Consider the following 16,901-nt stretch of genomic DNA (forward strand, 5'->3'; position numbering starts at 1 on the left):
GTGTCCACCTTGCTGTGCCCAGTGTCCACCTTGCTGTACCCAGTGTCCACCTTGCTGTACCCAGTGTCCACCTTGCTGTGCCCAGTGTCCACCTTGCTGTGCCCAGTGTCCACCTTGCTGTGCCTAGTGTCCACCTTGCTGTGCCCAGTGTCCACCTTGCTGTGCCCAGTGTAAAGCGAGCAAAACAGAAACTCCCAACAGAGGCTCACTTTAGTTTAGTTTACTTAGAGCTACAGCGCAGAAACAGGCCCTTCAGCCCACCGAGTCTGCGCCGACCAGCGATCCCCGTACATTAGCGCTATTCTACACACACGAGGGACAATTTGCATTTATACCAAGCCAATTAACCTACAACCCTGTACGTCTTTAGAGTGTGGGAGGAAACCAAAGATATCAGAGTAAACCTATGCAGGTCAGGGGGAGAACGTACAAACTCCATGCTGACAGCACTCATAGACAGGATCAAACCCGTGTCTCTGGTGCTCTACCACTGCGCCACTGTGCCGCCCTGTGTAGGAAGGAACTGCAGATGTTGGTTTGCACCAAAGATGCAAAGTGCTGGAGTAACTCAGTGGGTCAGGCGGCATCGCTGGAGTGACGGAATAAGTGATGATTCGGTGGGAGGGGGGGAGGGGGTGGTGTGGGGGTGGGGGGGGAGGGGGGGGGGGGGGTGGGGGGGGGGGGGGGGTGCGGGGAGTGGTGGGGGGGGGGGGGGGGGGGGGGGGGGGGGGGGGGGGGGGGGGGGGGGGGTGGGGAGGGGGGGGGGGGTGGGGGGGGAGGGGGAGGGGGTGGGGGGTGGGGGGGGGGGTGGGTGAGGGGAGGGGGGGTGGTGGGGGGGGGGGGGGGGGGTGGGGGGGTGGGGGTGGGAGGGGGGGAGGGGGGGTTGTGGGGGGGGGGGGGTGGGAGGGGGTGGGGGGGGTGTGGGGGTGGGGGAGGGGGGGAGGGGGGAGGGGGGGTGGGGGGGGGGGGGGGGGGGGGGGGGGGGGGGGGGGGGGGGGGTGGGGGGGGGGGGGGGGGGGGGGGGGGGGGGGGGGTGGGGGGGGGGGGGGGGGGGGGGGGGGGGGGGGGGGGGTGTGGGGGGGGGGGGGTGGGGGTGGGGGGGGGGGGGTGGGTGTGGGGGTGGGGGGGGGGGTGGGGAGGGGGGGGGGGGGGGGGGGGGGGGGGTGTGGGGGGGGGGGGGGGGGGGGGGGGGGGAGGGGGGGTGGGGGGGGGGAGGGGGAGGGGGGGAGGGTGGGGGTGGGGGGGGGGGAGGGGGGGGGGGGGGGGAGGGGGGGGGGGGGGGGGGGGGGGGGGAGGGTGGGGGGAGGGGGGGGGGGGGGGGGGGGGGGGAGGGGGGGGGAGGGTGGGGGGGGGGGGGGGGGGGGGGGGGGGGGGGGGGGGGGGGGGGGGGGGGAGGGGGGTGTGGGGGGTGGGGGGGGAGGGGGAGGGTGGGGGGGGGGGGGGGGGGAGGGGAGGGGGGGGGGGGGGGAGGGGGGGGGGGGGAAGGTGGGGGAAGTGGGGGGGGGGGGGGGGAGGGGGAGGGGGGGGGGGGGGGGGGGGGGGGGGGGGGGGGGGGGGGGGGGGGGGGGGGGGGGGGGGGGGGGGGGGGGGGGAGGGGGGGGGGGTGTGGGGGGGGGGGGGGGGGGGGGGGTGGGGGGGGGGGGGGGGGGGGGGGGGGGGGTGGGGGGGGGAGGGAGGGGGGGGGGGGGGGGGGGGGGGGGGGGGGGGGGGGGGGGGGGGGGGGTGGGGGGGGGGGGGGGGGGGGGGGGGGGGGGGGGTGGGGGGGGGGAGGGTGGGGGGGGGGGGGGGGGGTGGGGGGGGAGGGAGTGGGGGGGGGGGGGGGGTGTGGGGGGGGGGGGGGGGGGGGGGGGGGGGGGGGGGGGGGGGGGGGGGGGGGGGGGGGGGGGGGGGGGGGGGGAGGGGGGGGTGGGGGGGGGGGGGGGGAGGGGGAGGGGGGGAGGGGGGGGTGGGGGTGGGGGGGGGGTGGGGGGGGGGGTGGGGGTGGGGGGTGGGGGGGGGGGTGGGGGGGGGGGGGGGGGGGGGGGGGGGGGGGGGGGGGGGGGGGGGGGGGGGTGGGGGTGGGGGGGGGGGGGGGGGGGGGGGGGGTGGGAGGGGGGGGGGGATTTAAAGTGTTCGGCAACCAGGCGATCACGTAGACCATGGCGGGCTGAGCGTCTCTCTTCACTTTGTTGAAACCGATGGAGCTGCTTCAAAGTGTGAGTGATGGTGACTCTAGTGGGCTGTGGACCGTGCCGTACGCCTCTTGTAACTAACTACTTCTGTTTCTGATCTATTTTGGTGAAAGACTCTCCATGTTAGGGCCGGCACAGTGGCGCAGCGGTAGAGTTGCTGCCTTACTACACAGGAGACCCAGGTTCAATCCCGACTGCGGGTGCTGTCTGTACGAAGTTTGTACCCTCTCCCCATTGACCTGTGTGGGTTTTCTCTGAGATCTTCGGTTTCCTCCAACACTCCAAAGACGTGCAGGTTTGTAGGTTAATTGGCTTTGTACAAATGTAAATTGTCCCTGGTGTGTGTGGGATAGTGTTAATGTGCGGGGATCGCTGGTCGGTGTGGACTCAGTGGGCCGAAGGGCCTGTTTCTGCGCTGTGTCTCTAAACTAAACTAAACTAAGCTTGACTGAGCACTGCAGCTTGCTGACTGTGCCTGTGTTTTCATTTGCAGTTCCTGTCCCATGATATACCGCTCTTTGTCAGTATCATTTCTGATCTCTTCCCTGGCGTTGTCTTGCCAACTCCTCATCACGGCTGCCTGGAGATCGCCATCAGGGACATCATTCACACACTTCACCTGCAGCCAACACCCTGGTTCATTGAGAAAATCATCCAGGTGAGCAGGTTATCTCTGTCTTGTACACGGCTCGCTCACGGTCTCAGCTCAGCCTTGATGTTCTCCAACATGGTGCGTACAGTCATACTGTCCTCTAGTCATAGAGCCCTACAGCCCCAGTGGAGGTCTCTCTCTCTATGTGGGAGTCCTCCCCTTTAGACAATACACAATAGGTGCAGGAGTAGGTCATTTGGCCCTTCGAGCCAGCACCGCCATTCAATGTGATCATGGCTGATCATCCCCAATCAGTACCCCGTTCCTGCCTTCTCCCCATATCCCCTGACTCCGCTATTTTTAAGAGCCCTATCCAGCTCTCTCTTGAAAGCATCCAGAGAACCGTCCTCCACCACCCTCCGAGGCAGAGTATTCCACAGACTCACCACTCTCTGTGAGAAAAAGTGTTTCCTGATCTCTGTTCTAAATGACTTACTCCTTATTCTTAAGGGGACCTGGGGTGGAGAGTGTTGCACAGAGTTGTGGCCTGTAACAGCTACTTGAGCCGGTTCACGGACTGGCCAGCTGCCTGTAAGAGACTCCGTGCATCTACGCAACCTATTCCTCTCATGATGTTGTCGTGTTTGGGTTTGCTGGTGATATTCGGAAGCTCTAGGGCGTAGTCATGGGTAGGTGGAGAGTGGCTTTGTTGCCAGGTTTGCTTTGGTGACGTGTGGTGTTGGAAAACAGCGGCACGGTGACGCAGCGGTATAGTTGCTGCCTCACAGCGTCAGACACCCGGGTTCCATCCTGACCACGGGTGCTGTCTGTACGGACTTTGTATTTCCTCCCCTTGACCTGCGTGGGTTTTGTCCGAGAACTCCCGTTTACTTCCACACTTGAAATACGTACAAATTTGTAGGTTAATTGGCTTGGGTAAAATTGTAAATTGTCCCTGGTGTGTGTGGGGTAGTGTTAGTGTGCGGGGATCGCTGGTCGGCGTAGAGTCGGTGGGCCAAAGGGCCTGTTTCCACGTTGTATCTCTAAACTAAACTAAACTAAAACATGATCCCTTTCCCCGAGCCCTCTCATCTTCTCTCAGCATCCAGTGTTGTGCATCTTGCTCTGTGTGAATCTCTCCAGCGATGAAGTAAACGTGAGCGCTGGCGTTTTGTGCACAGATTTACGAGATGATGCTGATGCGGCACGGCTTCATGGTGGTGGGCAGTGCTCTCGGGGGCAAGACCAGCGCGTTGAAGGTGTTGGCCGGCGTGTTGGAGCTGCTGGAGTCCAGAGGGCAGATGGATGAGCACCGGGTGCAGTACATCATCATCAACCCCAAGGCGGTCACCATGGGCCAGCTGTACGGCAGCTTTGACCCCGTCTCCCACGACTGGAGTGACGGTGAGTGCCACAGTATTGTGGGCCCCATATGTGCTGCCTCTGGGGAGGGTCCTGGCCAGGTTTACAAGCATGATCCCAGCAATGAGTGGGTTAACCTACAGTGGCTTGCAAAAGTTTTCATACCCCTTGAACCTTTCCACATTTTGTCACGTTACAACCACAAACGTAAATGTATTTTATTGGGATTGTATGTGATAGACCAACACAAAGTGGCGCATAATTGTGAAGTGGAAGGAAAATGATACATGGTTTTCAAATCTTTTTACAAATAAAAAACTGAAAAGTGTGGCGTGCAAAAGTATTCAGCCCCCCCGAGTCAATACTTTGTAGAACCACCTTTCGCTGCAATTACAGCGGGGTATGTCTCTACCAGCTTTGCACATCTAGAGACTGAAATTTTTGCCCATTCTTCTTTGCAAAATAGCTCAAGCTCAGTCAGATTGGATGGAGAACGTCTGTGAACAGCAATTTTCAAGTCTTGCCAGAGATTCTCAATTGGATTTAGGTCTGGACTTTGACTGCCATTCTAACACATGAATATGCTTTGATCTAAACCATTCCATTGTAGCTCTGGCTGTATGTTTGGGGTCGTTGTCCTGCTGGAAGGTGAACCTCCGCCCCAGTCTCAAGTCTTTTGCAGACTCTAACAGGTTTTCTTCCAAGATTGCCCTGTATTTGGCTCCATCCATCTTCCCATCAACTCTGACCAGCTTCCCTGTCCCTGCTGAAGAAAAGCATCCCCACAGCATGATGCTGCCACCACCATGTTTCACAGTGGGGATGGTTTGTTCAGGGTGATGTGCAGTGTTAATTTTCCGCCACACATAGCGTTCTGCATTTAGGTCAAAAACTTCAATTTTGGTCTCATCTGACCAGAGCACCTTCCTCCACATGTTTGCTGTGTCCCCCACATGGCTTGTGGCAAACTGCAAACGGGACTTCTTATGGCTTTTTTTCAACAATGGCTTTCTTCTTGCCACTCTTCCATAAAGGCCCGATTTGTGGAGTGCACGACTAATAGTTGTCCTGAGGACAGATTCTCCCACCTGAGCTGTGGATCTCTGCAGCTCCTCCAGAGTTACCATGGCTGCTTCTCTGATCAATGCTCTCCTTGCCCGGCCTGTCAGTTTAGGTGGACGGCCATGTCTTGGTAGGTTTGCAGTTGTGCCATACTCTTGCCATTTCGGATGATGGATTGAACAGTGCTCAGTGAGATGTTCAAAGCTTGGGATATTTTTTTATAACCTAACCCTGCTTTAAACTTCTCCACAACTTTATCCCTGACCTGTCTGGTATGTTCCTTCATGATGCTGTTTGTTCACTAATGATCTCTAACAAACCTCTGAGGCCTTCACAGAACAGCTGTATTTATACTGAGATTAGATTACACACAAGTGGACTCTATTTACTAATTAGGTGACATGTGTGGGTGTGTGTATGCGCCTGTGTGTGTGTGTGTGTGTGCGCGTGTGCGCGCGCGTGTGCGTGAGTGCGTGTGCGCTTGTGTGCGTGTGCATGCGTGCGTGCGTTCATTCACTGAACTATTTTCTCATTTATTATATTATTTACAGAGTACTATATTTACATATTCTGTTGTGCTGCAGTAAGTAAGAATGTTATTGTTCTCTCTGGCACATATGACAATAAAACACTCTTGACTCTCTCTTCACTTGCATGGAATTGATTTTACCAGGAATCCTGGCGAATATTTTCCGTGAACATGCCACCAGCCCTACCAAAGACCGGAAGTGGTGCATCTTTGATGGTCCAGTAGATGCAGTTTGGGTGGAAAACATGAACACAGTCCTCGATGACAACAAGAAGGTAATGGAGCAAGGCCTGTGGCCTGTGTGGCAAGACCACTTCAACACAATCTGCCCTGGTTTCTCCTCACCTCCTACTATATGTATGCAAAGGAACTGCAGACGCTGGTTTACACCAAAGATAGACACAAAATCCTAGAGTAACTCAGCAGGACAGGCAGCATCTCTGGAGAGAAGGAATGGGTGACATTTTGGGTCTGAAGAAGGACCTCGATCCGAAATGTCACCTATTCCTTCTCTCCAGAGATGCTGCCTGTCCCACTGAATTACTCAAGCATTTTGTGTCCATCCCCTACAAGTAAGGGTAGCTCTCTGATATTGCAGATTCACTAATGTCCTTAGACTACAATTTAGTTGTTACCCTGTTCATTTAGTTCTATAGGATCCTACTGACCTCACTAAAATCAGATCATTTCTTTCTGATTTAGATAAATGATTCAATTTGAATGATGGTTGTCACCTGATTGCTCCAGGTGTAAAAAAGTGTTCAATGATTCAATGACAGTTCATTGTCACATGTAGCGAGGGCCAGTGTGTTGCTTTGTTTTGTGTACATCCCGGTAAAGTCATACAGCAGCCCTCACCTAGGCCGTACATGAGAGTCTCCACGTTTCTGGCAATGACAAAGTTACAAAAGTCTACTCAACCGTCCTATCTACTGCGTGCCGCGGCACGTGGCAGCCAACACCCCTCCCCCCCCGCCCCGCCCACCGCCCCTTCTAAACAATATCAAAGGTTCCTAGCTTAGGGGGCAGCACGGTGGTGCAGCGGTAGAGGTGCTGCCTCAAAGCCCTGTCCCACGGTACGAGTTCATTCCAAGAGCTCTCCCGAGTTTTAAAAAAATCAAACTCGTGGTAAGCACAGAGAATGAACGTAGCGGGAATGTTGGATCTTGGGGACGTATCTTAGCGGCTCGTAACGCTAACGACAGGTGCGCGGGAAGACTCGCTAACGGCAGGTAAGCACGGGAAGACTCGTGAAGATTTTCAACACGTTGAAAAATGTCTACGAGAGCCCCGAGTACCGACAAGTGGCCATTACCGTAAATCTCCGAGTTCGAATCGGGGCAAACTCGGGAGAGCTCTTGGAATGAACTCGTACCGTGGGACAGGGCTTTAAAAGCGGCAGAGACCCAGGTTCGATACTAACTACGGGTGCTGTCTGTATTGAGTTTGTACGTTCTCCCCGTGACCTGCATGGAATTTCTCCAAGATCTTCAGTTTCCTCCCTCACTCCAAAGACGTACAGGTTTGCAAGTTAATTGGCTTCGGTATAAACGTAAATTGTCCCTAGTGTATGTAGGATAGTGTTAATGGGACGGGATCGCTGAAGGGTTTGTTTCCGAGCTGTATCTCTCAACTAAACTGAACTAAACTAAACTAAAGCTTGCCATGGATAAAAGGTTGTTCAGATTTGGTGAAGCAGCAGGTTTGTTACCAGGGGCTCTTCAGTTTATTGTCACGTATAACGAGGTACAGTGAAAAGCTTTTGTTGTGTGCTATTGTGATGTGAGGGTTTCACACAGAACCTGTTCCTGTGTCCCACAGCTGTGTTTGATGAGTGGGGAGATCATTCAGATGAGTTGCCAGCAGAACATCATTTTTGAGGTGCTGGATCTGAAGCAGGCATCCCCGGCCACAGTCAGCAGGTAGGAGTGGACCCATTACTCAGCAATTAAACATCCCGCACATTGTGTGGCACGGTGGCGCAGCAATAGAGTTGCTGCCTTACAGCACCAGAGACCCAGGTTCAATCCTTACTACGGGTGCTGTTGGATGGAGTTCATACCTTCTCCCCCTGACCTGCGTGGGTTTTCTCCGGGTGCTCCGCTTCCCTCCCTCACTCCAAATATGTACAGGTTTGAAGGTTAATTGAAAAGACATTTGGACAGGCACATTGAAAGGACAGGTTGAGAAGAATATGGGCCAAACGCGGGCTCGTCGAAGTAGCTTAGATGAAGTGCAAAGTTAATACTGGGTGTACGAGTCTTAGTCAGAAGAGCAGCACACTGCTGCAGCGGTTAGTGCTGTTGCCTCACAGCATCCAAACACAAGTTTGTCTGTGGGTTTCCTCCGGGTGGGCTGATTAGGAACAGTCAACATGGATTTGTGCCTGGAAGGTCATGTTTGACTAATCTTCTTGAATTTTTTGAAGAGGTTACTAGGGAAATTGACGAGGGTAAAGCAGTGGAAGTTGTCTATATGGACTTTAGTAAGGCCTTTGACAAGGTTCCTCATGGAAGGTTGGTTGAGAAAGTTCAACGGTTGGGTATAAATGCAGGAATAGCAAGATGGATTCAACAGTGGCTGAATGGGAGAAGCCAGAGGGAAATGGTGGATGGCTGTTTGTCGGGTTGGAGGCAGGTGACTAGTGGGGTGCCTCAGGGATCTGTGTTGGGTCCTTTGTTGTTTGTCATGTACATCAATGATCTGGATGAAGGTGTGGTAAATTGGATTAGTAAGTATGCAGATGATACCAAGATAGGGAGTGTTGTGGATAATGAAGAGGATTTCCAACGTCTACAGAGTGATTTAGGCCATTTGGAAAAATGGGCTGAAAGATGGCAGATGGAGTTTAATGCTGATAAATGCGAGGTGCTACACCTTGGCAGGACAAATCAAAATAGGACCATAATTACATGGTAAATGGTAGGGAATTGAAGAATACAGGTGAACAGAGGGATCTGGGAATAACCGTGCATAGTTCCTTGAAGGTAGAATCTCATATAGATAGGGTGGTAAAGAAAGCTTTTGGTATGCTAGCCTTTATAAATCAGAGCATTGAGTATAGAAGCTGGGATGTAATGTTAAAATTGTACAAGGCATTGGTGAGACCAAATCTGGAGTATGGTGTACAATTTTGGTCGCCCAATTATAGGAAGGATGTCAACAAAATAGAGAGAGAGTACAGAGTACAGAGGAGATTTACTAGAATGGTGCCTGGGTTTCAACAACTAAGTTTCAGAGAAAGGTTGAATAAGTTAGGTCTTTATTCTCTGGAGCACAGAAGGTTAAGGTGGGACTTGATAGAGGTTTTTAAAATTGATGAGAGGGATAGACAGAGTTGATGTGGACAAGCTTTTCCCTTTGCGAATAGGGAAGATTCAAACAAGAGGATATGACCTCAGAATTAAGGGACAGAAGTTTAGGGGTAACATGAGGGGGAACTTCTTTACTCAGAGAGTGGTAGCGGTGTGGAATGAGCTTCCAGTGGAAGTGGTGGAGCAGGTTCGTTGGTATCATTTAAAAATAAATTGGATAGGCATATGGATGAGAAGGGATTGGAGGGTTATGGTGTGAGTGCAGGCAGGTGGGACTAAGGGAAAATAATTGTTCGGCACGGACTTGTAGGGCCGAGATGGCCTGTTTCCGTGCTGTAATTGTTATATGATTATATGGTTCCTTTCACATCCCAAAAATCCATGCATGTCTGTAGATTATCTGTGCTCTGTAAATTGTCCCTCAGTCTCAAGTGAGCCTGTGGAATTCTCTGCCTCAGAGGTTGAGGTCAGTTCTCTGGATACTTTCAAAAGAGAGGAGTCAAGGGATATGGGGTGAAGGCAGGAACGGGGTACTGATTGTGGATGATCAGACATGATCACATTGAATGGCAGTGCTGGCTCGAAGGGCCGAATGGCCAACTCCTGCACCTATTTTCTATGAGTGGGTGCAGAAGTGGGGTAACTTAGAACAGTAATGAATGGGGCTATCAATGGTAGGTGTGGGTTTAGAACGGTGATGAATGGGCTATCAATGGTAGGTGTGGGTTTAGAACGGTGATGAATGGGGCTATCAATGGTAGGTGTGGGTTTAGAACGGTGATGAATGGGCTATCAATGGTCAGCATGGGCTTGTGATGCCGAAGAGCTTGTTTCCTTGCTGTACCTTTTATTTCAATTTAGTTTAGTTTAGAGATACAGCGCGGAAACAGCCCCTTCGGACCGAGTCCGCACCGACCAGCAATCTCTGCACACGTACGCTATCCTACACACTAAGGACAATTTTACAATATACCAAGTCAATTAGACTAAAAACATGTATATCTTTGGAGTGTGGGAGGCAACCGGAGCGCCCAGAGAAAACCCACACAGGTCACGGGGACAATGTACAAACTCCCTACAGACAGCACCTGTAGTCAGGATTGAACCCGGATCTCTGGTGCTGTAAGACATCAACTCTAGCGCTGAGCCACCGTGCAGCCCTTCAATTCAATGGATATTGGGTTGAGATGTGGCGGATTTGTCGAGTGTGCTGATCCCAGGCTTGGCTTTAAAGACCTGTGACGGTACGTTGACGCAGCGGTAGAGTCACTGCCTCACAGCGCCAGAGACCCGGGTTCCATCCCGATTATGGCTGCTCTCCGTACGGAGTTTGTACGTTCTCCCCGTGACCTGCGTGGGTTTTCTCCAAGATCTTCGGTTTCCTCCCACATTCCAAAAATGTACAGGTTTGTAGATTAATTGGCTTTGGTAAAATTGTAAATTGTCCCTAGTGTGTGTAGAATAGTGTCAGTGTGCGGGGATCGCTGGTTGGCGTGGACTCAGTGGGCCGAAGGGCCTTTTTCCGCGCTGTATCCCTGAACTAAACTAAACTAAAATATGATAGTCAAACCCAGGGGTATTAATTTGTTTTTCTTTGAACAGGTGTGGGATGATTTACATGGAGCCCATGAATCTGGGCTGGGGCCCCTTGGTGCAGTCCTGGTTGGCAAGCAAACTTCCCCCCCTGCTCACGCCAGAACAGAGACATACAGTGCGGGTAGGTTCATAACTTCACACATGATCGAAGCAGAATTAGGCCATTCGGCCCATCAAGCCTACTCCACCATTCAATCAAGGCGGAGTAGGTTAATTGGCTTTCACTATTCGGTAAGTTTCAAGGAGGTCCCACATCATCCTTCTAAATTCCAGCGAGTACAGGCCCAGTGCTGTCAAACTGTCATCACACATTAACCATATAACCATATAATATAACCATATAATAATATACATTAACCTAATCATTCCTGGGATCATTCTCGTAAACCTCCTCTGGACCTTCTCCAGCGTTTACTAATGCTGATACAGCGTGGAAACAGGCCCTTCGACCCTCTGAGTCTGCACCAACCAGCGATCACTAACACTATCCTTCCTCGGATACAGGGACTAAACTGCTCACAATATTCCAAATGCGGTCTGACCAGCGCCTTATAAAGCCTCAGCATTACATTCCTGTTTTTATATTCTGGTCCACTCAAAATCAATGCTAGCTCTGCGTTGGCTTTCCTTACTAACCAATGCGACTTTAGTTTAGTTTAGAGATACAGTGCGGAAACAGGCCCTTCAGTCCACTGAGTGGGGGCCGACCAGCGACCCCCCTGTACATGACCACTATCCCACACAGTGACAATTTACTCGTGGCACCCATACTCATCAACAATCTGTCAATCTCCACCTTATAAACACTCATTGGCTTGGTCTAAATTCCACAGATTCACCACCCTCTGACTGAAGAAATTCATCCTAGGGACGACAGATGGCGCAATGGGCTAAGTGTTCGGCTGGCGACCGGAAGGTAGCCAGTTCGAATCCCGCTTGCAGTGCATACTGTCGTTGTGTCCTTGGGGCAAGACACTTCACCCACCTTTGCCTGTGTGTAAATGTAATGTAATTATGTGAAGCACTTTGGGGTCAATGCAAGTTGACTAAAAATGTGCTATATAAATAAGATTATTATATTACCCTCATCTCCTTCCTAAAGGAACATCTATAACTGAGGCTGTGACCTCTGGTCCTAGACTCTCCCAGTGTTAGAAACATCATCTCCATATCCACTCTATCCAGGCCTTTCACTACTCAATACCTTTCAATGAGTTCCCCCCCCCCCCCCCCCCCCCCCCCCCCATGCATCTATCTAAACTCCAGCGAGCACAGGCCCAGTGCTTTACTGCATCAGACTATAAGACATCGGACTCTGCTGGCTTTACCTTGCACCAAACGTTATTTGCTTATCCTGTATCTGTACACTGTCAATGATTCGATTGTAATCATGTATTGTCTTTCTGCTAACTGCTTAGCATGCCACAAATGCTTTGTACTGTACCTCAGTATTAGTTTATTGTCACAAATAAACTGACAGCCGTCAAACGTGAACATGTTTCTGCCACTTGTGCCTCCACTGCGCTCAGGACTATGTAATGACTGGGACTGGTTGAAGCATTGCGAGTGGGGCTGTGACGCGGCTGTTGTTGTCCTCTCTCCTGCAGGCGCTGTGTGACTGGCTGCTGCCGCCCAGTTTGGACTTTGTGCAGAAGAGGTGCCGCCTGGTGGTGCAGTCGTCGGCCATGCACATGACCATGTCCATGCTGAAGATCTACGAGAGCTTGCTGGCAGAGATCAGGTCAGCAACCCGCCCAACAACTGAATCACTGCAATACAAGACAGAAGTATAGTGGGCAGGATGGTGGGGCAGCGGTAGAGTTGCTACCTCACAGCACCAGAGACCCGGGTTCCATCCTGACTACGGGTGCAGTCTGTACGGAGTTTGTACGTTCTCCCCATGACCTGCGTGGGTTTTCTCCTGGTGCTACCGATTCCCCCCCCATACTCCAAAGACGTACAGGTTTGTAGGTTAATCGGCATAGTTAAAATTGTAAATTGTCCCTACTGTGTGTAGGATAGTGTTAGTGTGCGGGGATCGCTGGTCGGCACGGACTTGTGGGCCGAAGGGCCTGTTTCCACTTATCTAAACTAAACTGAACTAAACTAAAAGTGGGTCAATGTTTAAACCCCTTCTCTCTTTCCTTCTCCCACTCACTCCCCCTCTCCTCCCTCCTCTCCCATCCCCTCATCCTCCCCTCTCGTCCACTCCCCTCACTCCCTCTCTCCCTTCTTCCCTCTCCGCCCCTCCTCTCCTCCTGTCTCCCCCCATCTCCTCTCACTCTCCCCCCTCCCCTTCCCTCACTCACTCCTCCCTTACTCACTCCACTTCACCTCCCATCTCTCCCCAATCCCCCACTCCCCTCTACTCCCCCTCCCCTCAGCGCTGCTCTCCTTCCTCTAGGATAATGCTAGTGTGTGGGGATTGTTGGTTGGTGTGGACTCAGTGGGCTGAAGGGCCTGTTTCTGCGCTGTATCTCTAAAGTCTAAAGGTGCCGCCCCATACTCTTACTGTGAACCCTACTTCATTTGGTTATTCTGTTACTGCACATACTGTAATATTATTCTCCACTACCACCTTGCACCATTCGGCAGTTTTCCTCATTCTATCAATTGTATTTATCGATAATCTAAGCAAACTCCGAACACTATGAGCTTCATATGCACATGTTTTTACACTGTGTCAAGTCAAGAGCGTCCCAGACATATCAATGACATTCTTTTGCAGAAGAAGCACAACAGAATATGTAAACATAGTACACTGCAAACAATATGATAAACAAGAGAAAACAGTTCAATATGTATATACATACATAGCCTGAAGAGGCTCGACCCGAAACGTCACCCATTCCTTCTCTCCAGAGATGCTGCCTGTCCCACTGAGTTACTCCAGCTTTTTGTGTATGTCTACACACACACAAAGACACAATGTAGCTGAAAAAGGGCCTCGAACTGAAACGTCACCCATTCCTTCTCTCCTGAGATGCTCCCGAGTCAGTGCTTCCACATCTCAAAAAATTTTTTCCTTAAATAGAATCCCAAAATTCCTGTAATTTGATGGTATTTCCTGTAATTTTCACAATGCTTCCTTGTGTCCCTCCGTGCATTTGTTGTTTTTTTCGCGGACACACGTCAACAACACAAAGAACGACAAAACAGATCTATGTAACTACACCGTATCTGCCTGCTTTTGTTACTCACTTGTACAGTCTTATGCAAGGCAGCTTTCCTTGTCTTCATTTTTTCCAACCTGTTCTCGTGTGTCTCAGTCACTGCTCTCCACCTACCACCCCTTTCCCTCTCTCCCTCCCCTCCCTCGCCCCCCCCTTTCCCTCCCTCCCTCTCTTCGACCCTCCCTCCCTCTCCCTCTCCCTCCCTCCCTCGCTCCCTCCCTCCCCCCCCCCCCCTCTCCCTCCCTCCCTCCCTCTCTCCCCCCCCCCCCCCCCTCCCTCCCCCTTACCCTCACTCACTCCCTCTCTCCCCTTCCTTTTTTCTTTCCCTCCCTCTCGCTGCCCCTCCCCTCTCTATCCCTCTCTCCCACCCTCCTTCTCCCTATCTTCCTCCCTCCTCCTTCTCCCTATCTTCCTCCCTCTATCTCCCTCCCTCTATCTCCCTCCCTCTCTCCCTCACTCTCCCTCCCTCACTCTCCCTCCCTCCCGTCCCTCCTCTCCCTCACTCCACCCCTTCCTCTCTCCATCTCGGCCCTTTGAGCCCACCCAACGTTCTGTAAAATCAAGGCCAGTCGCATTGTAACTGCAATTCCACCACCCACTGGTAACGTTTCACCACTAGGCTTATCCAGAATTCTACCACTGCCTGAAAAATAATCAAAGGCTCAACTTCCACTGAGAAAGAGAATTCCAAAGACTCATTGTTATACGAGCATTTTCCTGAATAATCTGTGACCCATAGTGCTGTGGCCATAGCGCTATGTTTAAAGCCCATAGCGCTGCAGCTGGCAGCACTATATTTAGAACCCATAGAGCTGCAGCCGACAGCTCTTTGTTTACATTCCCACACGTTAACCTGACGTTTGGCACTCTGTTTAAACCTTTGAGCGCCAAACCGGCAGTGCTGTGTGTATTACCTTTATACCCCTCCCTGGGCCGGATACAGAAATTTCCCAAAATTTCAAGAAATTATTCTATTTCCGTAAAATTACCCGAAGACGACCAGAATTTCCCAAATTTCGGGTAATTTCCGTCAAAGTTGAAACACTGCTGCCTTTCCCGCTGAATCACTCCAGCTTTTTGTGTCCATCTCCAGGTCTCCAGGTCCTTCCAATACATATATATATATACACACACAGATAATATATATATATATATACACACACACACATATATATATATATATACAGATAATATATATATATATACGCAGGCACACAAACGTAACATTAAAAAAAAAAACAATAATAGTGCAATAATAGTCTATATAGTTCAGAGTTTATTTAGAGTTTGTGGTGACCAACATTGGCTGTTAGGAAGAAGCTGTTCCTCAACCTGGACATTACAGTTTTCAGATTTCAATTTGAGTATAGAAGTTGCAGTTGTATAATACTGTTATAGGAAACATGTACTCCAGGACCGCAGGAGGATGAGGGGTGATCTTATAGAGGTGTACAAAATCACGAGAGGAATAGATTGGGTAGATGCACAAAGTCTCTTGCCCAAAGTAGGGGAATCGAGAATCAGAGAGAGGTATAAGGAGAAGGGGAAAAGGTTTAAAAGGAATCTGAGCGGTAACCTTTTCACACAAAGGGTGGTGGGTGGATGGAACAAGCTGCCAGAGGAGGTAGTTGAGGCTGGGACTATCCCATTGTTTAAATAGGTCAATGTTTAAGACATTTAGACATGTTTAAGACATTTAGACAGGTACATGGATGAGACAGGTTTGGAGGGATATGGACTGGTGTAGATGGGACATGTTGGCCGGCATGGGCAAGTTGGGCCGAAGGGCCTGTTTCCACACTATCTCACTCCATGACTCCTGTACTACAATAAACTAAGCTGAATTTGAATTTGTATCAGTCGTCTCATGTTTAAAAAAGGCATAGATTCTGCATACTTATTTTTGCCAATTTGCTAGTTAAACTGCAATGGTTGAGGGAGAATCTGGGGAAGTGACTTCCTGAACCCTCTCTGCATTGTTTAAGGAAACAGGGTCATCTCACTCAGTGACTTTACTCACTGGTGTCATAGAAATGTGGAAACAGGCCTTTATCCCAACTTGCCCACATGTCCCACCTGCACTAGTCCTACCTGCCTGCGTTTGGCCCATCTACCCTTTTCTGTACATAACTAAAACTCTGACCTTGTGCTCTTCCTGTTTGGTGGGTTTTTCTATTAGCACAAACACGGTACGTGATAGCCAGTTTACTCATCGTCTTCCTGTGCTGCGAGTGCAACAGGTTTCGTTCTGATCGGTGGTATATTGTAAAAGTCATTGAGGTTTAAAAATATTTTTTAAAACGCGCGTGCGCAGATTCTTTCAGTCAGGGCCACGCAGATTGGTCTCTTCTCCTGTCAGTCAATGCCATGGCCGGGATGGCAACGCCCCTTCCTGCCCCACTGGAGCGACCTGTCCTGCCTCTCTCCCCTCCTCACAGTAACTTGTCCATCGGGGGGGGGGGGGGGGAGGGGGGGTTGGAGGCCCATCGGAGGCCTTGTCCTGTTTCTCTCTCCCTCATCTCTCTCCCTCATCACTCACCCCTCTCGCTCGCCCGCCCGCCCTCTGCGGCAATGGCGGTCCCATCTACCCGTCCCCCCGGGTCCGTCTCCTCCGCTGCTGCCGTTGCGTTAACTCACCCTCACGGCCTTCTCGGAGGAAATCTTCTCCACTAGCTCATCAAAACTTTTGGTGCCCACCGTGACGAGCACCAAATCAGCCTACAAACCTGTACATCAGAGTGTGGTAGGAAAGCGGAGCACCCGGGGAAAACTCTCTCGGGTCACGGGGAGAACGTATAACCATGTAACAATTACAGCACGGAAACAGGCCATCTCGGCCCTACAAGTCCATGCCGAACAAATTTTTTTTTCCCCTTAGTCCCACCTGCCTGCACTCATACCATAACCCTCCATTCCCTTCTCATCCATATGCCTATCCAATTTATTTTTAAATGATACCAATGAACCTGCCTCCACCACTTCCACTGGGAGCTCATTCCACACCGCCACCACTCTCTGAGTAAAGAAGTTCCCCCTCATATTACCCCTAAACTTCTGTCCCTTAATTCTGAAGTCACGTCCTCTTGTTTTTGAATCTTCCCT

At 51.8% G+C, this 16,901-nt stretch overlaps 1 protein-coding gene across 1 annotated transcript in view; it reads left to right on the forward strand.

Annotated features, from left to right (window-relative positions):
* Positions 1 to 16,901, forward strand: part of LOC129708029 (dynein axonemal heavy chain 3-like) — a 426,708-nt gene that overhangs the window by 200,754 nt on the left and 209,053 nt on the right. The window contains exons 35-40 of the mRNA XM_055653570.1: positions 2,665 to 2,829; positions 3,945 to 4,167; positions 5,861 to 5,991; positions 7,538 to 7,638; positions 10,633 to 10,747; positions 12,234 to 12,367. Coding sequence (XP_055509545.1) covers positions 2,665 to 2,829; positions 3,945 to 4,167; positions 5,861 to 5,991; positions 7,538 to 7,638; positions 10,633 to 10,747; positions 12,234 to 12,367 — 869 coding nt within the window. The remainder of the gene's footprint in view (positions 1 to 2,664; positions 2,830 to 3,944; positions 4,168 to 5,860; positions 5,992 to 7,537; positions 7,639 to 10,632; positions 10,748 to 12,233; positions 12,368 to 16,901) is intronic.

This window comes from Leucoraja erinacea, chromosome 22 (genome assembly GCF_028641065.1).
Source record: "Leucoraja erinacea ecotype New England chromosome 22, Leri_hhj_1, whole genome shotgun sequence".
Classification (NCBI taxonomy): domain Eukaryota; kingdom Metazoa; phylum Chordata; class Chondrichthyes; order Rajiformes; family Rajidae; genus Leucoraja; species Leucoraja erinaceus.